The 26,199-nt window shown below is 42.8% G+C and overlaps 1 protein-coding gene across 2 annotated transcripts in view; it reads right to left on the bottom strand.

Moving 5' to 3' along the window:
• LOC115403906 (copine-8) overlaps positions 1 to 26,199 on the bottom strand; it is a 75,671-nt gene that overhangs the window by 30,547 nt on the left and 18,925 nt on the right. For both annotated transcript variants that reach the window (XM_030112937.1, XM_030112936.1), the window contains exons 2-10: positions 25,772 to 25,812; positions 23,737 to 23,783; positions 22,761 to 22,864; positions 19,383 to 19,422; positions 14,265 to 14,341; positions 5,356 to 5,419; positions 3,418 to 3,521; positions 2,715 to 2,819; positions 604 to 645 (exon numbers count right to left, since the gene is read on the bottom strand). In XM_030112937.1, coding sequence (XP_029968797.1) covers positions 604 to 645; positions 2,715 to 2,819; positions 3,418 to 3,521; positions 5,356 to 5,419; positions 14,265 to 14,341; positions 19,383 to 19,422; positions 22,761 to 22,864; positions 23,737 to 23,783; positions 25,772 to 25,812 — 624 coding nt within the window. The remainder of the gene's footprint in view (positions 1 to 603; positions 646 to 2,714; positions 2,820 to 3,417; positions 3,522 to 5,355; positions 5,420 to 14,264; positions 14,342 to 19,382; positions 19,423 to 22,760; positions 22,865 to 23,736; positions 23,784 to 25,771; positions 25,813 to 26,199) is intronic.

Here is a 26,199-nt window from a genome sequence, read left to right as displayed (position 1 = left end):
TAAGTTTGAGATTACATTGCTTAACAGGGTTTGGAGGATTTTTAGGGTTTCATTTGATTCCAGTTCATTATTCTAGGTTTTTATTCTCTGTGCAGCAGAGACTGAATTCAGTTTTGTTTTAGTTCATATTTTCCATAAACTGCATTTTCTCACCAAGCCTCATATTCATCTCATGAAAACAGCAGCGGTGCAGATGAAGCATGTCAACAATAATATTACGTCTGAGTATTGGAGAAGCGACGTTGTGCAGTCAGACTCATAAAATAATAAGTCTGTAGGAGCCTTGATTAAAACTAATTCGAAGAAAAATCTGGAAAGGTGTTGGGAGAACCTGCAGTGGCCATGAAACTGGCTCACACCCTTTGGTCAGTGTGTGTCAAAGAGAACAGAACGTAGCCGAGAAACTTGACAAAAAAATGAAAAATAAACCTTATAAAATCCTTTAAAATGCACGAAAAGAACACACAGGTCATAAAATTCAGAACTTCTAAGCTTGAGGTGATGCCACACACAAAGATTCTTTTTCACTAGTAAATCCAACAACAAAAAAATACTCTACTCTTTATTTTTTCTGGTAAAATAAATGGAAATGAGAGTTATTACCCGCCGTCTCTGTCCCAGTCATAAACTTCAACCTTTATTGTTCTGTTGAGAGAAGCACAAGATGACACTCATGTTACAGACTGCAGCTGTTTTCACTTGACGTTTTTTTCTAAAGACACAATCAATCTCATATGATGGAAAAGAATATGCACAGCACTGTGTTTGACAGTCGGATTGAAGCCGATCTAATTCATAAACGCTGCTTATCGTCATTCCAGCACACCGTCCGCCTGCCACTGCGTTTGCCCTTGGTAATGCGCTCCCCTCATCTCCAAAAAAAAAACATCTATTTCTGCATCCTATTACAGCATGGAGGGGAGCCGAGGGGTGGAAAAAAATGAAAGAGAGTAGCCTGCAAGAGGCAGATATGTCGACGCTATCACTCCATCTACAAATAGCTTCGGAGCAGAAGGGTCATTTGTCTCTGACAAAAGCAGGAGAGCGATACCTGGGAGAGAGAGGGACCGAACAAAAGGATAAAAGAGCAAAAACATCTAATTAAAACAGAAACGGCTGAAGGCGCTGCTGTGAAGAGAGCAGAGGAAGAGAGGATGAGGGAGAAATCTGCCACTCATATTCCCTCAGTGGACATTTTCTCATTTTGACACTAAATTTACAGACAAATTTGGAAGTCTGAAATATCTGAGTCTAAGTTTGCAAGCAGACAGTAGGGTTTCATGAATAGTGCATGAATTTATTCTGAACTTGCACCTTTCGACAGTTCTCCCAGGCATCCGAGCGGCAACTAATTTAAAATCGGAGCCAGAGTCGCGCTCTTCCGTCGTCTTCGTCGTTCGGCGTGGGAGGGAGGAGAAATACAAACTGCTGTTAATGGGACTAATGTGCCAGATTCCCATTAGCGGAGAGGAAGCTCTAGGAGGTAAGGAGGAGCGGGAACAGGCTGGTGATGATGAGGATTGGCGCTCCCGGGATCAATGTGTCCCCCCGGCTGTCGTCAACAGGTCCTCCCCGAGGGAGAAGCTCGCAGTGCGGAGCCGTCTGCGTGAAGTGGCGGCGAGCTTTCATGTGTTCCTGGGCTGGCGTCTTATTATCCCGGTGTTGTGCCACAAACCAGCAGGAGACATCCGTCACTCCCAGCTTTGATGATGCAACTGTCAGTGATTTCACTTGTTAATCCGGCGGCCCTGCAGCGTGTGTGTGTGTGTGTGTGTGTGTGTGTGTGTGTGTGTGTGTGTGCGGGCCCGGTGGAGCACCTCCGAGCACCGAGACACACTTCTCTATTGTTTGTAAGCTTGAGCTCCCACTTATCTCTTTCCCCAGGCTCTCTGTGTGCGTGTGTGTGTGTGTGTGTGTGTGTGTGTGTGTGTGTGTGTGTGTGTGTACAGTGCAGTGCACAGTGAGCTTCCTGTTGATAAGGCTCGGTGTGACTGGGCTCCTCCAATAAGCTTATTGGAACAAACTTCAGATCGATGCGGCTGTCTGTTGGCTCAGCTAAGCTGGATCCTGTCGTGCGCTTCCATGCGCCTTGTTTTTTTTTTTTGTTTTTTTTTTTTAACCACAGCTGCTATCAACACCGGAGATGGACACGCAAGGCTGGAAGAAAGAGAGACGTGTCTCGTTTTCTCCTCACACGGACTCCGTGCAACTCCCGAGGACTCAGACAGACCAGATGAAAAAGTTTTGACTGTATTTCCCAACTAAATCGCTAATTTCTGCTCCTTCACACTTCTCATTAGGAACATAACCTCTGGTGCATCTTCCAACAAAGTGGAGACACAAAGTCACATTGATCAACTGTATTTACTGACTGAACAGTAAAGAGATCTATTATTACACATTATTCACAACCCAGCCTGGACATTTATGCTTGAAAAATGTGGCGAGTTGACAGTTAATGAGCAGTAAATAATGCAAAGGTTTATGCAGCTAATTACCTCTCACATAAAACAGAGCTGATAACAAATGGAGTCTGGAAGATTCTCCTCTTTATCATGTTATGTTTTATGTTATGAAAGCCAGAAGAGGCCATTAAGAGTGCAGGAGCATGCATGACATTTTCAGTATGTTTGATGCTGAAAATAACCCTCCTGGGTGATTCAGATGGCCGTCTGCATTTAAGCCGCCATATCATCTATAAAAAGTCGGCTTACCTGTCGTAATCGCCGTTGCAAAGAGCCCGCACGGGGATCTTAAAGGCCTGCCACACGGGGTTCAGCGTGTTCTTTTTCACCTCCGTCTTGTGGGAGATGGTAAACCTGCAGAGACAAAAAGGGAGCGGAGAGAGTGAGGGGATTAGAAAAAAAAAAAAAAAAGAAAGAAAGACATTAGAAGAGAGTAACAGCAGGCAAAAGATGACAGACGGAAAGAGGAGAGTCGACGAACGTGAGCAGCAGATTGAAAAACTTCACCCTGATTTTCTACTCAGTGGAAATTGATGTGGAAGCTCCCTGACACGGACACACACACACACATCTACACACACACACCATGACAAGAGGTAATTTCATTAGTCCCTGGGCTAGCAGGTGGAGTTGGTATCTTCCGCCCTCAGAGCACAGGGTCTTATCTGACTTGTAGCACACTGCAGGATGGAAGGGAGCGCCTACAGAGCAGGATCGAAGCTGGACTCACACTCACACTCACACACACACACACAAACACTTGCGAAGAGTCGCAATTGCTCCCACACACACACTCACACAGCAGCTTCTCCACCGTGTCATTCACACACACGCTTAAACAGGCAGCCCGGCTTTTGATCTGGGCCGAATCGATGAAACCAATTTCCTTGGGATGCAGGGGAGGATTAAACCAAACATGAAAGAGGAGAGCGACGGAGGGAGGGGAACTCACGTGCCGTCCTCGTTGCTCCGGTAGAAGACCAGGAAAGGGTCGGACTTGCCGAAGAAATCTTTTTTGTCCAACTTGTTTCCACAGAATTGCATCATGACTGATTCCTAAAGACCAGAGACGGAGGAAGAAGAGGAAGAAATGAGTCTGGAAAGTACACCCTTCAGATTTTTATGCCTCATCGTGAAAGTTCTGTTTTAGTCTCTGGAAGAAAAGTTTGAATATCTTCTCCATGGATTTCTCTCAGCATGACTATCGAATACTGCTGCAAACAGAAGACAAAAGTCGTCTTTTATTTTATTTTCTCACGACGGACTGAGTCCAAAAGCTGCCTTTTAATATTGACGACAGAAGAGAAAAATGCGTCTTCTGCATTATCAGGATGCTGCGGACTTTAAGTTCATGATGAGGAAAAAAAAAAAAAAAAAAAAAAAACAGACGACTTTCAAACTTGAAAGAACAAAATTATAAAAACACAATATTGAAGAAAATAATGTTTCAGTCGATTATACAAACCAACCATTTGAAGAAAATGAGTAAAATGTGGCATATTTCTTCTGCTGCTTTATTTGAACTGCCCTATAAGTGATTCATTCCATTTGTATTATTGAGTTTTTTGTTCTTTTTTTTAGTTTTCTTCTGATCTTTCGATTACTTTTGTGAGTTTTTTGGGGCTGTATTTATCACAGTCAATCAGCCTGCTGCTCACGTGCACTGCAACCAAAAGAAAAAAAAGCCAATAGTTCATCTCAATTCAGTCCTTTAAAAAACTGATATTACAAATTATTTAAGAAAAATACATGCATGTTTTGTCTGCACAGATACAGTCCTTTTCATTTTTCATTTGTTACATTATTTGAGCTAATTCTTGCTTATTCTTTTTTACTTACATTGCATATATTCACAAACACGTTTTGTCCTCAGCTGAGGCTGTGTTGCTCTCTGGAGCCGATAAAAACACTCATAAAACTTAACTTCTCGAAGTTGCTTTGTATTCACGTCCCTGTTTCCAGCTTGATAAAGTTAAACATGCAGAAAAGGAAAGTGACATTTCATTAACTTTACAGGTGGTCCAAGGCAGAAATGCACAGTTCAATCACATTTTGTGAGCCGATTCTAATCAGTGGGAACAAAATGTGGATGGGAGAATAATTACACAGTGATATTTTATCAAGTCGAGAACAAAAATGTTTCTTTTTTCCCCCTAAACTTTTTAAATTTGAATGAATAAATCATGTGTGGCGTAGCACAGTAACAGTGAGAACTCCAGCCTCACAGCATGGAGATCAAATTATAGTTATTCATTATAAAAAGAAAAAAAATTCAATAAATTATTTGACTGGATCGATTTTTCCGTAAAAGGATGACTGGATAAACATTGATAATGATGTTCCTGATGCTAAATGTGATAAAATGAACTGCTGAAAACATCATTCAATGATCATTGGCTTTTTGTAGTTCCTAATTAATGATGAATCCATAATGAGTGAAATACTTCACCAGCGGAGTGCAGGTTACAGAGCGTATGCATATTACAGGTTATTAAATACTGGATAAAGCAATTCATTCTGAAAATAAAATAAAACCATTCGCCGATTAACTTTGACAGTCCACTAAAAATCGACGATCCAATTAATTCCTGAATAGATTCTAAATGTTTTAGCTCCACAACCAAATGATTTGTGGTTTATTTAATGATCTTTGATTAATTTAGGGGGATGTTATGGTTGTGAACTGATGGTTTAGTGTAATTGAGCACATTTGGTGCAAAATGATTCCCTTTTTTTCCCTAGACTTTTAGGACTCTTTGATCACAAGACAGATACGCCAAAGATTCAGCATCGGTTCGTATTCCTCACAACAGAAAGGTGTGATAAAAATGGACGGACAGAGAGACCAAAAAAAGCACAGAACACTTCCTCTCCACTTTGTGACACTCACCCTGCAGTTGTTCAGCTCCTCCGCTTTCACGATAATGGTCCCGCATTTCTTGCCTGGGATGCCCCTGCAGGCGACACAAAACACAACACAGGAAAAGGTCAAGAGGTCGGCATCACATGGATTAGAGGGCGCGTTGTTTGATCCACATCATACGTTTCGCCACTTAGCGGTCAGAGGCCGAGCCGGCGGTAATCAGAGGACATCTCCTGACCGGGATCACTGTCGGAGGTGTTTTTCGTCAATGCCAGTCTTACATTGTGGACAGTCACCATGACGGCTCCCCACATGATGAAATCCACCTGAAACCTGCAAAACTTCTGCAGACGCAGCCAAACAAGGTTCTTCCTGCGCGAGAAAACTTTGCCTTGTGTTCACTCACCGATGCCGAATACCGACGATGTGACGTGATAGCCACAGGGGACGAGACAAAAAAAAAAAAAGTTTATTTTTCAAAAAATCAACACAATCAGTCTTGTGACGGTTTAGTCTAATTGCGGCTGATTGCACTCTCGAATGATACAGGTTCCCACAAGACACGCCGTGCACTGAATAATTTCAACATCGTTTGGGAAGAAGAGCCAAAAACGAGTTGTAAATTATAAATTACATGAAGTTGGATCACTGTAACCATTACTGAGCAAAACACTGAGCTCCAAGCTGCACTCATCAAGCTCTTTGCACCTTTCGGTTGAAACTTTGGTCCATTAGTGTGTGTGTGTGTGTGTGTTTGCCGGACATTGTACAGCTTTGACTGCAAATGGACTATACATGCACACCATTCATTAGATGTAATAGTTACTTATGACAAATAGTTATCTGAACTGCTGAACACGTTCAACAGCATTATTACTAATATTAGCTTCCAGACGGCTGTGCAACCGCAATGCACCGTTTCGATCTGAACGTGTCCTCAGATGACTTCTCTCAGCATTATCCATGCATGTATTGAGCTTGCTGCTCACCGGGTGGTAAACCCTTCCTCATACTGAAATCACGTGTATTCCGAGGTCGCCGATTTGTGATGAAATGAGCAACGTGACGACAGCATAAAGTACAGAAATGAACGCCACAAAAGATAGAATCATCTTGCTCCCAGCTTCTAAAGGAATCTCTAGCAGCTCTGCAAGCTGAAAATGAGAAAACGCTGAAGCGTGTGTATTATAAACAGTTTTTGATTTGCGTTTTTGGCCCATCTGATCAGAGAGGGGCCCCGACGTTCCACAATCCCTAAGGACGCCAGCAGCTGTTAATCACATCCCGTTAAAGCGGAAAATGCAGGACGTCCACAGCTGCCGAAGCTTTCATACTGTAAATCAATGGCTATCTGCTTCCCAGCGTCGTCAGGATCTGCTGAGGAGCTGGGTGGCTTTCATGGAGGGGAAGCGCATTTCCTCTCCCTCCTCGCAGAGCAAATCCTTCATTCGCAGCAAATCTTGGCACCACCGCCAGCAGTGTGCCAACCAATTACCTCAGGTTATTGTCGGTGTTTCAGTGTACGTATACTGCAATGCCGCTGATCTAATTAGCATCGTTTGAAACATTGTTATTCACCAGCGGCTGTGGATTTTTCACTGTTTATGAACACAGTCGGGAACAAAGACAGTCGAGTCTTATTTGAACAGGAAGCCTTGTTGTACATTGCTCACTGATTTTTGACTGTGGTGTTAATTACACCTATTTTCTAGGGTATAAAAACCAAAACACAGATTTATTACGGCTTTAAATGGACTTTGACTGACTTTGACTGGTCATATTTATGACAGAATTTCAAACAGACTGTGCATTATAATCTGCAGAACCTCATGAAGACTCCTGCAGCTCAGGTCTCGGCTCATTTTGCCATCTTCGGGCCAGTATTCGGTGAGTGTGTGGATATCCACGCCCAGCAGGAGGACATAATTTGACTCAACTTATACTGAGGTCCTCCAGTCTGACAAAGACGAGTGTGATGAGCTCCGCTACGAGAGGCCCACCTGGCACAAATCGACTCGGGCAGTCATTTAGACAGCTCAGAATTGGGGTCGAGGACCTTTGTGTGAATGTAATTCAAGTCTCTTTCCACTCAGGCACAAAGAACTGAGAGGAAAATGTTCCCGAAATGGCAGATTTATCAAAATGTAATAGATCCTGGAGCCTCCGCCTTGCAATGAGGAGCTGAAAGGTTTTTTTCAATTTTTTTCAATTTTTTTTTTTTTGGATTACGTGCAAAAGCTATATGTTTCTCAGAAGTGTGAAGATAGCGTGACAAAAGGCTCCCCCAGCCGCCAATACAGCATGGGGAGGTGAAATGAGATCATTTAGTATGTGATCTGTTTGCAAAGTGAATGAAACGATTTTCAGGATAAAGACTGAAGTCGCTGACAAAATGAATTTCAGATCAAAAATAACAGCAGACAAAAACCCTCTTCAGTTATATCTTTAACATAACCATAGTTGCCAGCCTTCAAATGCTTCAAAAGTTGGAGTTATCTCTGATTTTTATAGTCAGGAATTAACCAGATATAAGGTGACGAATGTAAGAAGACGATCACTTCACAGATATTTCTTTTTTTTTCTTCATCCATTAAGCTGAGATCAATAATTGGTTTTCAAACCCGTCATCCAGCTTCAACCACCTTTCAGACCCACACTTTAAAAAAGCCACTGGTCCATTGTGTGGTCGAACAATGGCTGACATGAACAGTGTGTGCAGAAGACACGGCTGCTGGTCAAACATAAGAAAAAAACACAGTCAATCAATAATACTGAGCTCCAAAGTTTGAAAGTGCGTTACATGGCAAACCAACATCTTATTGAAACATTCATTTTCTTTCCTTGGTTCAATATGCAATGCTAAAATTTATGTTTATTAAATGTCTATTTCACGGTTTTACCAATTCCTCACCAGGCTTGTACCTGAAAGCTTCTTTAAATCTTAAAATCAAGAATTTTCTGTTCAACTTGTTTAACTGAATAACCTCTAAACAAAGAGAAAATGTTTGTAATCAAGCAGTAAAACCTTGTATTTGGGAGTCTAATGAGAGGACTTCATTACCACCTCAGTAAGTCCACCAAATTGGCTGCGGGATGAATCGTCCGGGTTTTATTTTCAATTTGAGCTTTGCGACTCCACAGTCCATTTACCACAAGGATGGAATTGCAGCAGCACAAACTTTTCTGTTTCATCACGACAATAAAGACTTGGTAGAACTACTTCTTCCCTGTAGTTTCTCCTCCTCTCAGGCTCAATCATGTCACATCATCGCGGCCGTACGCGGGGAGAAACGGTTGGAGTCGCACACGCGACCACACAGCCGTGTCGCCATGACAACTCATCCGAGCTCGGGCCCCAGCGGCAGGATATCGAACGGGATTCCTCATTCCTCTGCTCGTTAGTTTCTTCTTTTTCCACCGTTTCTCAGAGAGCAGTGGTCGCCAGAGATCGGGCGTCGACTGATTTATCATAGGGAAAATTCCCGCCTGCCACACAAACTGTATTAAAGTGCTCGGGGTGTTTGCTGCAAAAAGAGACAATTTATGGTAATGCTATTTATAACTACACATCAAAAAGTGTCTTTAGCTGTTTTTTTTTTTTGTTTGGTTTTCTGAAGTGGATGATTTTAATAAGCACAACTCGAAAGAATTGATGCAATCTCCTTCCCGCTCTCCAGTAAATTGCTTTCCTCTTCTTGCTTTATGAAACACTCCAAAGTTAAGCCGAGAAATGCTCCAGGTATACCACTCGTTTCTGAGTGTGTGTGTGTGTGTGTGTGTGTGTGTGCGCGTGTGTGTGTGTGTGTGTACGTATGAAGAAGCGACGGTGAAGCCCCCTCATCAGGACGCATGGATGTGCAATCAGTGTCTGGCTGGAGACGGCTAATTAAGCCCGGGGACTGCAGAGCAACACAAACACATGCGCACATGCCGTTTTCATTACATTTCCAATAAAGGTGAGGTATCTGAATGAGATATCAGCTGTCATTGTTATTCCACAAGGTGCTCTATTCACACACACACACACACACACATACACATCCACTCCACCACACTCTTTTGTTTTTGTTGCACAAATGCTGACAATCAGGCACGCATTCACATCCTGCAGCTTTTGTCTGACCATGTTTGTGTGTCCGTGTTCGAGGCTCGGGTCTAAAACCGTCGCCCATTCGACTCTTTACAGTCCACCGTAGCTTCTGCTTGACCCTTTGACCTCCCATCATGACACCTCCTTTTTAGGAACAAAGCAGGCAGGAGTGACAAAAGAGAGGTGAAAGTAAACCGAGGAATGAGACGATGGGAAAGGCAGAAAAAAAAAAAGTGATACATTTTCTTTTTGCCTTAAGATGGTGTGTCGATAACCAGCATTTACCGTTTAAAGAGAGAACGTTATTAGTGCGAAAAAAACGCAGAATGCCTCCGGTGATACTCAGCGAGCCGCGGCTGCTGTCATGCAAATTTAATACTCACAATGACTCAACGTAACAGGTTCATCCGTCTCTGAAGTTTAAAGTGAGAATAAGCCCTTCCCGAGGGCTTTATTAGCTTCCAAGTGCGGCGTGTCTAATTTTTGCTAATGGAAATTAATGACGGGGGTAACTGAATCAAGTCTTAATAGGCTTAACACTTACAAGAATGTCAATAGAAGACTTCGCCGTTAATGAAAAGTTTGACATGTTGGGAAATGAACATTAACCGACAACAAATAGGTGGATAGTCATGCTTGATGTCTTACAACTTATACAAAGAGTACACGTTTCTGTGGTGAAGCCGTTAAAAGCAACCGAAAAAAATGAAACGCCCGGTCAAGCACTTCCTGGTTCAACGAGCGGATTCTCCAGGAATGAGTGAAGGTAGACAAGCGACTGATCCGATAGATGAATCGATCATTTAAGCCAGATCTTTCTTTCCATCTAGAAGACATGTACCCGAGACAGCTCCGCATCTTCTCTCAAGTGATGGCGAAACAATTGCAAAGTTTTACAGTAAACATGGTGAATTTCTCAAGATATGCATCAAGGACGAGGACACTTATGTCCCAATTCTTCTGGAAGCCCAGTAAAAAATGATCGGCTTCAGCAGCTGAATGCTGATTCCCCAGACAGCCACGGTGCAGGGTCTTCAGAGAGACCGTCGGTCCCAGAAAGGGAAGCGATCTTCACTATCTTTAGAGTCGTTGACTCAATGTCAAAGCCAGAGCGACTTACCAGCAACGAAAGCTCAATAATTACCAGGCTGCAGGTTAAGAGAGTGAACGTAGAAGAACAGTTACATGCGAGTCTTGAAAGATACTGTACTTGTGTGGTGTCGTCTCACACGTGCACGCACACACATAGACACCTGAATGCCCACTGGCATTTGATTGAACAATGTAATTACTCATAATTATCACCCATTAAAATTGTTAAAGAGCCCCCCCTGTCTTGTCAGGGTGCAGGTGTGTGTGTGACGGAGTCCGTGTGTGCACACAGACACAGCAAGAGAACGGCTGCAGCAGCTGGAACCTCGTCTTTAATAACGACTGACAGGGTTTCTATTCCTGACACCATCTTGACTCCAGCAATAACAGGACTTATTAACGGTCCTCATGATAACATGTGGAGCATGTGAAGGTAACAAATGCCACCAGGTGGGTTTGTTTTCTTTTTTTTTTTAGCTTGCTTTAATTATGGTTGCAAAAGACCTTTAATGGGTTTGCTTGTTTTAAGTTTTATTTTGGACTTTTTAATGATCATGGTGCATCAGAGACATAAAGGTTGAATCGGGAATGTTACTTAGTTCCTACAAGCAACGCATGGGATTAAACAAAAAATAATATCACAGATGTGTGATTTTTTTTGTTGTTTTTTTTACAGTGCAATTCAAGCAGTGATTAATTCACATATTTTATGGAATTTTTGTTTGAGTTCTGATGATTCCAGCTCACTTTATGAGAACTGGATTGTGTCAGCTGGAAAAAAAAACAAAAAACAATGAAGTAAACAGCTTCCAGTAGCACATAAAAGTTCCTACACTGTATCTGACCCTGAATGCAACACACTACAGTTCACAGCAACAACAGCAACGCACATGTGACAGTCAAAACTGTTGGTTTGATCCTGCAGGGACAAAGAAGTTTATCTTTAGATGCTTCCTTTTCCAGAGTCATTTTAACTTGAACTCAGCTGGAATTTATGCTCGATTCCGTTCCTGCTGTAACCAGAGTTGAAACACTCAAGACGGAGAATTAACCAGATGTGTCGTCAGCAGGGAACTGATTTTACCATCAGTGTGTTCGATGTGCAGTTAGCTGATATCCGTGTTGAGTCTAAAGACACCTCAACATGGTATTCTGAAACGAAAATATAATTTTAAGTTCTATTCAGACGCTTCAGAAAGCACAGATATTTTTCCAAATATCAAATGTTACTTTTGTTTCTAAAAGAAAAGATGTTATTACGGATAACACTGTTTTGTACTTTGAAAAAAGCCTGTGTTGGACTTTTGAGTAAAATTGAGTTTTCTCTCTGAAAATCTGGAGATGAGTGTAGCTGTAATGGATTTGATTTAGGAAGCTCTGCTTCTTTGTTCATGCACTTTATGATATGGCTTTGAAAGTGTAAGTCATTACATTTTGTTTCTTTAAAAAATAAATAAATAAATAAATAAACACTTCCCTCTGTTCACTGTGTGCAGAAAATGTCCTGCTGGGATTGTGACTGGAATCGATGCTCTCAAACTTGACCTTTTTCATGGATCCTGCACCAACAACGCAGAGGTTGCTGCATTGATAGTTGGCCATCGGGATCTTGGGCTTGCCGTCTCAAAATTCTTCAGTATCTCCATTAAGTTTGTAAACAAAAGCATGAACTCTTCAGAAATCTCGCACTGACTTCTGACTTTTGGACATAATACAGTGTAGAAGCAGCAGCAGCCCGAATCCACGCTTCACTCTGGACAAAATGAAGTTTGTACTGTGACTCCCCTCCACTCTTCCTCCATGCTCTGGGACTCTGGCTTTCATGTGAAAAGATGTCTTTGAAGCACAAAAACTTTTCCCCACCGGAGAAACTTCGAACATGCAATACAAAACTCATAATCCATTTTCTGGCCGCATCGGCATGCCGGGGTTTCAGCTTGTGAAGTTCCCCAACGTCTTCACTCTCCTGGAGGTTGTGCACCTTATTTATCTGCCCGACTTTCTTCTTTCAGGTAATTTTCCATAAATCCACAAAACGGCTGTCGTTTTTAAGGAATGATCTCCCATGATTCACCCATGCAGGGTAGACCACGCCATTTTGAATCTCAGAGAGGTTCATGTTGGCCATACACACACACTCTGAGTGGAAAAGAGTGTTTTGAGATGGAAATACACGCACAGTCACATGCAGCAGGCCCAGGTTGCCAGGTTAGTGACAATGCCCAGTGAAGAGCGTTCCAGCCCTCCTGTTGTTTCATCTCTCTTTTTAGATCAATGCTTTCAATGAACACGCAAATTGGATTAAAAAGACATAACGAAAAGGAAGCCAAGAGGGTTTTCATCGTGGAGGAGGGGGAAATATGTGAAACAGAGAAGACCAGAGGTGCAGCAGCATGGGTAGGGGGAGATAAGGATGTGTCATCGTGAAGCCGATTTCTCAGCTTATCTGGATATTGACTAGAATAATAAGGGGAGGACTTCGATTTGCTCCGTTATGTAACTCTTGTGACAAACGAGCTGATGTGGATGACATTAATCACAGCAATGACTCCTTAAAAACAAACGCTCCTGCACATCAGACACAGCTGAAACTCTCCTGCTGCAGTGGGAGCCGAATCAATATTAGCAGTTAGGTTTTTCATGAAATACACACAAAGGAAGGGAGTTACGGAAGCACCATAGTGTGTAAACTAATAGCTAACGATTACAAAGGTTTCAATAACAAAGGTTTCTTTATGGCTACACTGAGCCTCCCTGTGCCGTCGACCAACAGTTACGATGTACAGACTCCAAATAAACTCATCCATTCACCCACCTGACCGCTTTCCGATGGCTCCAAACACGCCTGACATTTATCTAATCACCATATCTTTTACAAATGCACGACTTCAATGAAATAAATGTACAGTGAGACTGTTTTTTTTTTTTAAATGTCACTGATGGATTAGTAGGGACAACAGGGATTATAGGAGTGAAATTAACCTCTGATCTTTGTGGAAATATGCAAACACCAACATCATCAAAAGAAAATCCGCGGGTGGCATGGCTCAGGCGATCTGAAAAGCCTGTAAATACGATCGCTGTAATGAGATTTGGTGTCGCGTGTCTTGCATGGAATGCCCTCCAGTGTTATGCGCGTGTGTTTACACGGATGTTCATTAGCAGCTGCTGGAGGTATTCACAGCTCCTGAGCCGAGCGCCCCAAGAAACAGACTTCAAAAATCAACTCCCGCCTGTTGCCGGAGTCCAATTAGCAATGTTCTTCCTCACTGGGTAAATCTATACCGATCTCGCCGCCGTAAAGCTCCCTTCCTGACGCCATGTAACTTTTTTATCCACTGGACTGTAACTGTAGGTTAAATTGACTCAGAGGATATCGACGATTTGCTCCGGGATTTAAAGGCTTTTCACGCTGCTTGTTGAAAAAAAAAATCGGCTGGCAGTGCAGTAAGATGGCTGGATTTACCGTCTCAAATAGGACGGGGGGGGGCAGGTCATGCATCGAAGATCTTGAAAATCACTGGTCGCTTATATCTGGGGAAACACAGTTCAGCCCACTGTCCACAAAAAAAAAACCCACCTGTGAGCATGTCAACATGTAAACACTGACTGCTTAAGGATTTGTAAGGATTTGTCTTTGGAGAATTGGAGTTTTTAATGACACAGACCTTGCAAAAGTGCCTTGGATATAAAACAGGTATTTTAGCATTTTGTATTTGTCGATAAATGCACATTTGTGTACATATGCACTCACCCAAGGGGTTTTTCCATTCGACTGCCCAACGATCCCACCACCTCTCCAAGAGTACAGTAGGCCTGGCCCAGGAAATCCTGCAGAGAGAGAGGAGCGAGGTCACTTCAAACAGTTTTTGATTTATTACTGACAAAACACAGACCCATAATGAAATCCAGGAAAACCGAACTGACATAATCTCAGCCGCAGCCAGTAAAGCAACAAGGCGCTCGGTGATCTCTTCAGGCCCCAGCCTTTTCCAAACACGTCCGCGTTCCCCACTGACGGATAATATTAGCAGGTAGACTGAGCCTTCCTCCCACCAGTCCTCACACCTGCCCCGTCCTCCTCCCTTGTCACTCTACCGGTAAATTAAACTGCCATCACATATTGAACCTTTACAGCTAACAGTGAGAGAAAGGCAGAGAGACGGAGAGAACAGCAGCAACACAAGAAATACATACGGAATCCATAATTGCTGTACGCAGAGCTAAAACACGAGGATCGGTTTATGGGGGCCTTAAAAAAAATCAAAGAGATGCAAAGCTCGAACATGTCAGATCTCTGTGGCTAAAAGAATGGAAGCTATTAAAGAATCAGCTCTTTTCCACCGCAGGCTTTCAAACTATTTGTCATTTTTGGACACCGTGTGTAATATCTGACTGGAGCAGCTCCAAGCAGCGCTAATATAATGGATTCGCTTTGCTTCACTGATTAGCCTCTTGTCTTATTCTGGCTCTCCATCCATCTCGCTGGCTTTGAATCTGCCCGTCTAGATGCCCATCTCCGCCGTCAGACAACTTTATTTGCCATAAACTAATTTGTTTGGCCGCGACACGCGCTGAAGCAACATTAGAGAATGTTCTGATGATATTTTCTCGGGGTCTCGGATGTAGAGGCGGCGCAGCAAAGTCACAAATCACCTAGCAACGGCGGCTGTTGCCAGCATGAGGTCCATCTGAGAATTGGCTTGGTGCAACTAATGGCTAAATATATAACAGCATGGGATGGAAAAAAAAAAAAAAAAGATTTAATGCGAACGAGATAGTTGTGTGGGCGTCGAACCATCCAGTAATGATGCTGAAAAATTAACTTTTTGATGGGCAAGGCTGAGATCCAAAGCAGATGACGCATTCAGGGGCACGAGACGAGCCAGATATATAGACTATCAATCAGTTTTTAAAGACAACTAAATTGTTGAATACTGGTTTCCTGCTCAATTGAAAATGATGCATTCGTCTTGACCGTCTCGTGTCTGTGTGATCAAAACAGTGAGACGTGCCTCAAACATCCCTCACATGCCAGACATCAACCCCAAACAGTCAACAGACCCAAGCTGTTTCCAACCCAAACAAAGCAAACTGCCTACCTGTATCGAATCGAAGCCAAGAAAAAAGTTATGTTATGAATGTATTTGTAAGTATAAGTAGCACATGGTAGCTGTGAAAAGAAGGTGAACTCTTAACTTTCAGCTACACAGTTTGCATTTGGCAGAGTAGAAGTACATTTTGATTGAGTGCTGATCAGCTAAGATCTCCTGCTTTTGAAGTAAGAGCATTATTTAAGCAAGTTTAGAAGCTTTCATGTGAAGGAGAAGATCGGGCTTTGTGTCTATCTGTGCAAATGTTGCACTTGATATATATGTTTGCATGAAAACCTATTTGGAAATTGAAACGCCTCCTCTGCTACAATAATAATTTACTGCACTATCGTCTGTATTACTCCTACTCTTCTTAGAGTTTTTTTGTGAATTGTGGCAATTTCTAAATTGACTTCATGTGCCATTTAGTGACATTGGTGTGGCTTTTGTTTGTTAAAAACAAACAAACAAATGAGCTAAAATTGATCTTACTCTCATTCCACGGAAATGCACAAAGTACAAAGTGGGTTTGATTGACAGTGAAAAGATACTCTGGCATCTCACTATTGATCAAGATCATTAAGATTAATTCCGCACATGATAATGGGAGGCCAATAAATGCCTGGCACTTTAATCGGGTTTCTTTTCATGAAGGAAAGATGGTTCATCAGTAAGTCTTTCTGTGTTCTATACTGTGATCTGCTCTACATTTCTGCATTTGAATTGAGCTACTGTAAATTTGCTCAGTGACGTCGGCTGTGCCCTCCTGAGCGAGTCACTCTGCACTCCCCGCTCGCTCTCCTCCCACTCGGTCCTCAGGTGTGCCCGAAGCCTACAGTTCCCGTGTTAAAACACCATCTAATGGCCTCCACCACCATCCCCCACCCCAGAGACCCGAGAGAGCAGCCGGCGGCCGCCAAGCCAACATGCACGTCTCTTCATGTACGAGATTATTGATTTCAAGCAAGCGGGCGATGGGGGAGTCGGGACCCACCGGGGGAGAGAAATGACAGACGAGAGGGAAATGAAAGAAGAGACGGAACGCAATGAAATGAACTAAAAGGAAAAAAAAAAGGGTGAGATGAAGCCACATTGAGAAAGGTGAGATGAGAGAAAGAGATAAAGACAGCACAAGAGGAATGGAGAGCTCCGGGGAGAAATATCCTGGAAGGAGGGAATGAGGCTCTTCACTCGGATTTGACCCGCAGCGTTTCGAACTACAACCCATTTCATCTTCCTCCGGTTTTCAGCGATACATGTCAGCACGGAGTCTGATGATGTTTCTATCACTGTTTTATAACAGAATCTTCAAAAACTGAAGACGTGGGAAATGACCGGGTACGTCTGGCCATCAAACATTTGATCTTCCGTGACACTGATGAAAGAGGAAGATTCTACACTCATTTAGCTCAAAACAGGAGAATAGTCATCTGAAAAACAGCCCCGTTCCTGTTTTTTGCAGTATTTTGTGCACACTGCATTTCTAGCTTTAGAAACATTAGAGTTAAAATGAAGTAGCTATGAACTAAATATTGTATAAGTGTGGAGAAGTGAGTCCGGCTGTTGGTCAAAGCAATATTGCCGGTAGATGAACACTCTTCAGATTAAATATGGTGTTTAACAACATGATACCGCTCTTTTCTTGCATTGTATCTATTCAATCTGATGTAAGGAACCATAATATTACACATCTGTATGGAGCAAAACAGCAGCAGGAACCTTCCAGAGAGTTTTCTGCCCTTTAATAGGTGAGTGGGACCCCAATGAGGTGAAATATGAGCACAAACTGTGTGCAATGCTGTCACAAAGAGTCCTAACTCCAGCTATTATAGGTATGAGGTTATAATGAGGCAGCAAAATAAACACAACTTCATTACTAATACAGCTTCAGCAACGGGATTCTAACAAACATCGGCTACTTTCTGGCCATAGTTAGCACTAAACAAGCCAAAAGTTCATGCACGATTTAACAAAATGTGTTTCTAAGGCGAGATTGTAAATCAAATAAACATGACATGTGCAGTATTGACAAGTAATGTGATAATAATGTGACTGATGATTTTGGATTTTTGATATTGCATTAATTTTCTACCTATAGTGTTTTTTTGTTTTTTTTTACCTGAAATTTCTAAAATAATTCTATCCACAAGCTGAATTAAGACGGCCATGTATACAAACGCACGGTAACTCAAATATGAAATAACAGTGAGATTAAACCATCATCGCAACACTTAATATTGTATATTACACGTTTTCCAGAGATCCCACCTGAAATATGCATAAAATAAGGTCAGCTTGTTTACTGGTAATTATGCCCATAAAGTAGCAAATGTCCCTGTTTCCCTTTAATGGGACTGCTGCTTTGTTAGAATCCCGTTGCAGAAGCTGTATTAGTCAAGAAGTATTTGTTTGTTTGTGCTCAATTGATGGCCTCATTATAATCTCAAAACTGTAATAGCCCCAGTTAGGACTCTTTGTAACAGCAGTGCACGCAGTTCGTGCTCATTAAGGTCCCACTCACCTATTAAAGGGCATAAAACTCTCTGGAGGGCCCCTGCTGCTGCTTTGCTCCATACAGATGTGTAGAAATATGTTTATTTTTACATCAGATGGAATTGATACAGTGCAAAGGAAGATAGTGATGCTGGGATCCGACGGCAATAATCGGAATCCCAAAACTAACAATAGACATGTTCATCTTTCCCACTGCATGATCCACTAAATCCAAGTGTTTCCAAACACATAATAACTGTGTGTGTGTGTGTGTGTGTGTGTCACATGCTATGTGGGCAGACCGGTTGAACGAGACACTGAAGAGAGCAAGACGAGCCGGTGTGTGTCTGTCTGCAACATCGTTATGAAGGACACAAAAGTCGAATGTGATTTTTTTTTTTCTCCCCCCCCCCACCACCACACAGAATACACACATTTCAGTAAATTATGAACAGTTGCAACACTCTGCTTCCAGACGGTGGCCAGAAGTGAGTGTGTGTGATTTCATAGGGGTTATTACAGACTCCGAGGCGATAAATATATATTTATAGCAATCCGATAAGAGACTTAATAGAAAAGGGAGCTGTGTATTATTGATACCCACTTTGTTTTCCCGTCATCCTCTATCATTTTGATTGTCGCTCGCATTAAGCAGTGACAGTTCAGGTGAGCGCTCCCTGTTGCCACAGCAACACCTGCAGCCCGAGCGCCGGCTCGGATAACACTGTAAAGCTGATTTCGCCAAAAAACAGGTGTGTGTAAACAAGATTACAGTTGGTCACACAGCTACAGGAGACGCGCACAGGGCCGAGCGGATCAAAGTTATCGCTTTAAACAGCCCACTTCCTGAGCCACCTGTTCCATTCTTGTGAGATCGTGCGTGGCGAAATACTGCGCCGCGGCCGAGTTTTTCCCCAACATGTAAATAGAGATTTAACAATCACTTCTCTGACTCAGTGCCTGGAAAAGAAACATCAGAAAAAAAAAATAAGGCTGCATCTGCATCTTTTGAAATTGAATTCCCAAGACCCGGGGTGCAGGTGACAGCCATGATTGGCTGCCAAGGAGGACCAAGTTGGGCTGTTTGTAATCAACGTTCGGGCTCTCGCACTTGTCGCCATGGCCAGATCACTCTGGCGAGGCTGAAACGGGGGCTAATGGGAGGTGGCGGCAGGAACGGCGATCGCGCTCGCACAAACATCAGATAGAGTCAACAAAACATGCGTTCAGGCAGAAAGAAATGCGATGCAATCCGCCTCCACCAGAACAAAAAGACAATTACTCACGTGTTTGGACAGGTTGGCACTCTTTGAGTCAACATCATACCTATAAGGGAAAAAAAAAGAAGTGAGGGTAAGTGCATCAGATAGAGATTGGGGGGGCGGGGGGGGGGGGTTGGCGGGAACTCAGCTGGGAGCTGCAGGGATTACAGGCCGGGTAAATTAGTAATGGGCCCCAGCAGCTTGTCACCAACAATCTCAGCGGAGGCTCTGATTATGACACTTTCAGGCATCGCAAGCTCACAGGAATCCTCCATTAAGATGGCAACAAATGGACTAACTGCTTGTCACACGCGCGGTCGTTAGAGAACAAGCGATTATACATGTGAAAGACACCCACAAACTGAGAAATAAAGTGAGAGAATAAGTAAATCCTCCCACTTCTGTGTCTTTATTTAGAACGCGTGTTCCAACATATGGAGAATATTTAGAGGATTTTCTGAAAAAGGAGGGAAAGATGGGCAGTGTAGCACTAAATTTGGGACTTAAATTGCTACAAATCTTGGGGCCTATTTTTGGGCACGTCTCAAACTGTGAGTGATAATAAGAATGCTACTTAGAGCTACGAGTTTTCCTCCACAGAAGAGCTCAGCGTGTTGAGGATGAATCAATAAGTCTATTTACTGAGGAGTCGCAGTAGCTGTTGCGACATGGAACATAAGGGACCTGATCTGATTAAAAATCTGAAAACGTGATCGGATGAATGCACATGTATCCCTGACCTGATCCGAATGCATGGATACCGCATGTGGGCGTATCGCCTCCATACATAACGTTACCATATGATGCGCCGTGCAACGCGTTTTGGCGAACCAACCGGGTGATGCAGGTGTCGGAGCTGCCATATGCTCTGCCTGATCAGTCTCCAAAGAAGAACTAAGAATCCACGGCCTGAATGAGATGAGTGCATATAAACTCACAATCTCACCACGTATTAGAGTTGATCAAAAAAAATGAGAACAGAGCTGGAGGCAGGCGATTGAGAATATTACGGTCGTACAAAGTGTGATTATATAGTTCAACTTGGTAGACAAATAGTTACAACTGAACCAGGTGGACAATAGTGGATTTATCATGAAACATCAAACAACACAGCTTTTATTCCTCGATTTTGCCTCTAAGCTCCTGGTGGAGATCACAGACGCTGAGAGAGGAAATTGTCCCGCGGTGCTGAAGAATGGGAGCCAATCAGACCGGCCATTCACCCAGTAATCTGAGGTCATTTCACAGCTCAGGTTAGATTACCCACCGCTAAAACGGGGCAGTGCAGTTTCCTGACAGTGTTCAGGAAACTGTACAAGAGATCATGTGTGCATTAGAGGTCAAATCATCCGGATTCTAAAAGGCAAACTTATATTTATTTGCAACATTATCACTTCAAACCAATAAGAGCGTGAAATGCAGCGAGTGTGCTGCTTTATTCTTCATTCATGTGACTAAAATTTCCTCTGCAGGCTGATGGTGTCGGCTCTCTGCAGCTCCTGACGAAAGGGGACGCACAAAATCGAAGTGAAAGTCACATGCAGGTTTCTCCCACCCGGATGCACACAGTCAAAGAGACTCGGGACGACGCATGCACACACACGCGCGCGCACACACACAGCTACAAAAAGCCAGTGTGCCGTTTTGTTCCTCCGATGCTGCGTCCCATTCAGAAAACCACTCAGGAGACAGGGCCGGCAGAGTCATGCATTCATTTAGTGGCAGTCACCTCGGTAAATGAACAACCGTTGAGGCAACACACAAGTGTGCGTGCACGCACGTGCACACACAGAAATGTTTTTATCGGTCTTCAGAGAAGGAATGTTGATGTTCCAGAACAGTCTAATTTTATAGAAGGCTTCACACAACCTTTATGTCTGTGTGACGTCAAGTAACACACACACACACACACACACAATTCATGTTCCGTATATGTACACTGCAGATGAAGTGGTGACTTTGGTTGCTCATGTATTTAGGTGTGAAAACAAATCTCAGGTCACAACATGGCGGGCAGAGTAGATAAGAAAGGTTAAACGCTTCCCTCCTTGAAGCTGATCTGTCTTTTCTTATATCACACCAACCATCCCCTGCAACTCCAGGTTGTTATGGCTACCTGTTAAAGCACACACACAAACACACACACATGCAGTATGGGGGAATGCGCACACATGGACACTTGTGCCAGCTTTGCTTTTGTGTTTGTGAGTCTTCCCACCTCATGGCCTGGTGACACTTCACTTATTCATAGGAGAACGTGCTGCGACAGAGCCGCCAGCTGGGACACTAAAACACTCACGTTCAGAGACACATGCTGGGGAAAGTACCAGAGTAAAAACTGATACAACACACAGAGATCCAGGAGGCTCAGGGAAAATGTTATAAACATCATCCATTATCTCTTGTCAAATCGTTTTTCCCCTCTGCCTTGTTCTTTCTCAGATAAACTCACATCCATCAGACACACTAGATCCTCGTCACAGAGAGTAACTCTCACCTCCCAGTTGGTCTGTCACCATGGCTCCAAACTTAATACATTACAATATGATTAGTCTCTGTCTAATAGAATGAAGACACAGAAATCGCTGCGCAACTCGGCCAGAAATGTGATCAGAAAACAAAGAGAAGAGCGTCGTCCTCGCTGAGAGGCTGCCTGGTAGTAAACGTGAAAGAGCTCCGAGTGCATGAAGGGCGTCCATATGAACGTATATGTTGTGCTAATTCAGAGAATTACTGACACAAGAATCAATTGAAGTGCATGCACAATATTATATAATGTAATATAATCAGGCTATCGTTACAAAAACCAGTTTAACATCTTATTAAATACATGATGGCTTGTGAGGCATGAAACCGCGATCAGAATTTTCACACAAATTTCCTGAAGCTGTTAAGTATCTTGCGCGTCTCATTTACTGGATGAGTTGAATGAAGGAAGGACGCGGCGCTAAACGCACCAGGTCAACAATCTGCTGAACGCGAGCTGTGAAAATAACACTCGGCCAAAGCCAGCGTTGCTTTTAAAAGCTGCTCTCAGCAAACAGGAACAGTTCAGACAGGCTCAGCTGCCCACTGGCCTCGTCCCAGCTTTTTAGAGACGTGCTGCTCCCATCGAATTCAAAATGAACAGAGATGTTTTCAATCCATCTTCTGCGCCGTTTTAGAAAGATGGTGGTTCACACTAATGTTCACACATACATGCAGTGCGGTCTTATACCGAGGGAGGAAATCAGAGAGCCAGGGGAAAATAAAAAAAACAAAACCTGTAAAGTCTAAGCAGAACAGAACCCAATCTGAGACTGGAGAAGCAGAGCTCCACTGCGCAGCCATCCTGTAACAAACTGGCCAAAAAGGCAACTTCTGCAAATGATCATTACAATACGTCGCGTCGATTTTACTCACAAGTCGAATCTGATGTTTTGCCGCTCTTCAAAGAAGTAATCCAAAATGAATTTCCGCACAAAGTCCGGGTTTAGCGTGTTGTCGATGACCTCCGTTCTTCCAAACTGAAACACAGAAATGGTAGTTAAAAGGCTGAACAGATGAGATCAACATGAACAGATTTCAACATGTTTTACCTCAGGAGAAAGAGGATGACGTACAGCTTTAGGGTGACGTTTATGCGGAGCAGCTACAGTATGGAGTCAGTGGGGGCCAGGTGGGTCCCACTGTGGCATTTAACTTGTTCTGTTTAATAATGCAGGCAGATGATGGGCTACTCAGATCTATGAATAACCGGGAGTGATTGGGGCTGTGAGATTCACCCCCTCATTTGCAACCATGAATATTCATTGGGGTGGAAGAGGATCGCGGTGTAGCCAATGCAGTGCTGCTGCTGTGGGGGTGGGTGTCTGTAGCTTCGACCTGGCTTGAGCTCAGAATTGGAGTTGTGGCCAATTGTGCAAATAACCAATCTCTCTTTGGGAAAAAAAAAAAAAAAGACCCTGTGATGGTTGAGGCTTACCTCAACATATGAGTAAAAGGAAAAAGGTGCGATTCATTGCAGTTCCAGTGAGAACAAAGGAAAAAAGGTGCCGACGCTCAGAAAATAGCACCGTGTGGAGGGTGTGATTTGCCAGGGGCATTCCCACGACTACCAATTTATGTTTATCCCAGGAGGGGATGAAATCTATTTCCCGAGTGGCTGAAGCTGTTTGATGCACACGCTGGGCAAAGCACATCACAGCATTGTATTTTAGATTGAAACAGCTGATTCTCACAGAGTGAAATTCATGCTTTATTCTATAAAACATATTCCCACAATAAGTAAATTGTATTAAAAGTTGGACACTTAAGGATGTTTTTTGATCCACTTGTGCGTTTAGAAACTAATTTAGTTATCTTGGTACGAGACTAACTTGAAAAGCTCGTTACTGACCTCTCTCCACTCCTTGTTGCCCATGCCTTGTGTGTAGAGGACACAAACTAGAGGAAACAGAAAAGAAACAACATTATCTGTTTTGAATAATAACCCATTCAAACAAGTCTCCACCACGTTGTCCTCAGGCTTCGGTGATATATTTTTTAATTCATGGTCTTTTGCATGAAAATGACTCTTGATAATCACACTTCTAAGCTGTTTGGTGAGTAACGCAGCTCACTTTTATAAGACACTGAGCAAATCAACGAATAACAGACTGAAATGTCACGGCATTTCAAGGTACCATTAGAATATGACTAACGTGGCAGAAAAAGGTACGAATTAAAAATAGCGAAACAACATCAAAGCATCTAATAGTTGCACTGGAGAAGCTGAATGTATGCATTCTGTTTTCTGTCTTAGGAGGTTGAGGGACGTCATTTCAGGCCATTAGCTGCTGCAGGAACTGAGAGCGGATCAGTGAGTCCACTTGTCATATACTTCATTTCCAAAGGTCTTTGATGTTCTCTCCAGAAAAGCGACGGCAGTGCATATATATATATATATATATATATATATATATATATATATATATATATATATATATATATATATATATATATATATATGAACGTGCGTAAACAGGTAGGAGACATAGTGCACTGAGGAACATTCAGGATTGGCCTTGTATGGATCACTGCTTTTTACATTTCTATTATATTTTTGTCTTTGCAGGACACATACAAGACAGACGGTTTAATAATCTTTTTTTCCCCGTCCTCTTTTCTGTTACCTTCCTTCTCTTTTTCTCCTGTCAGGGCGATTCTTATCAGGAGACCGAGGCCGCCGCGCTCAGCAAAATCAAAGCAAAGCAAGTGCCACTCTGGATGTACGGCTGAGGCCGAGGGTTGCTCCTCATCCTCGTCACTGTCATCATCGTCCTCATCCTCATAACTTCCTTGAGTCATTTTTATCCCGTGCAGCTGGAAATGTGCTGACATGCTGTTTTTCCGCCTCTGTGTGCGCGTGTGTGTGTATTGGTAAATCACTAAAGAAGCAGAGCTTTAAAGGTCATTCCAACGTCACTATTTTACTCTCCGCACGGCGAAAGATGACAAACACGATTGGTGATCACGGCGATGTAATTATTTTAGGCATGAATCTTAACCTTGATCTCGTCTCGCCCTCATTCCCCGAGCGCCGCCACCCACGTGCACATGTCCTAAATTTGAGGCAGCCAGTTAAATTGGCTTTTAGCCGAGATGAGGAATGACGATATTAGCTTCAAGTCACTTCGGATGGTCCTCTCAGCAGCTAATCTGCAACTTTGGTTGGATCGTTTTGCTAAATATGCCAGAGTCACGTGAATGAATCCAAGCTAGTGGTACATTTAATGAATAAAAGCTCATCGTGTCACAGGCAGGCAATATGCAAACTGAGTACACCTACCTAGGATACTGTTGCTTGATTTCGAAAATAATCCATATTTAAATATAGTTCCTGATCCTTTTGAGCGGATCCGAGTCATTGTTTCATTTTACTGGGTTGTATCATTCCAGCTCATGAAAGACTTGGAGGCTGGAGAACAGTACAGATCTGTGCTACTTTTCTAGTAACATATTATGCTGTATTATAGAACTCTTGGAGAAGCATAATGCACATTTTCCATAATATGAAAGTCTCCTCGTGTCTCTGCTGTGGAGCTGATAGCGGTATTATGCTGTTTTTAATCTGTGAGAACAGAAGACTGGGGTTTTTTTTTTTCCCACTGGTTCTATAGGAAGAAGCTCCAAAGCCGAGTTGTTGCATTAGTCAGAGCTGCCACGAGCCAAGCATACACATTCAGCGATAAAGCAGACTCACTCAAAAAAAACAAAATACTTAACACACACAAGACTGACTCACAATCAAAACTCCTCTGAATCTCTGTTCAATCCCTTATGAATTTCTCATTCTTAAAGAACATAATTTATACTATTCTTCGTGTTTTCTGAAGTTGTAACCTCTCAAGTTAACACTCATGCGCAAAAAAAATAGACGTGGAGGGTCTTACTTGGGTCTGACTTGGAGAAAGTGTCCCGGTCCAGCAGGTTTCTGCAGAAACACACAGGAGGAAGCGGTTAGAGACACTCAGGCAGTGAAGGCATCCAAACACATAACATGATTATTTATGTGCAGCGTTGGCCACGACTGGTGTTACCAACACAGGTTGTTTATAGAATTCCTGTGAATTTTTTTTGGGGGGGGCAAAGTGTAGAAACACAAATTAAGTGAAGCTAAAACATGAAGAGGCTTTTTCACTGATTGTGAACAATAAAATAGTTTAAGTTGAGCATTTTGTGTGGAAATGTTTCAAACATTTATATAGAGACAAACAAAGAAGATTGCAATGCATAATCACTGCTGGATGCTGAATAAACTATTCATGTTGACTAAACAGTGAGAGAATGAAGGCCTGAGATCACATGTGACACTAAAACA

Source organism: Salarias fasciatus, chromosome 17, assembly GCF_902148845.1.
Source record: "Salarias fasciatus chromosome 17, fSalaFa1.1, whole genome shotgun sequence".
In the NCBI taxonomy this organism is placed as follows: Eukaryota; Metazoa; Chordata; class Actinopteri; order Blenniiformes; family Blenniidae; genus Salarias; species Salarias fasciatus.
This window is presented reverse-complemented; position numbering and strand designations above follow the sequence as displayed.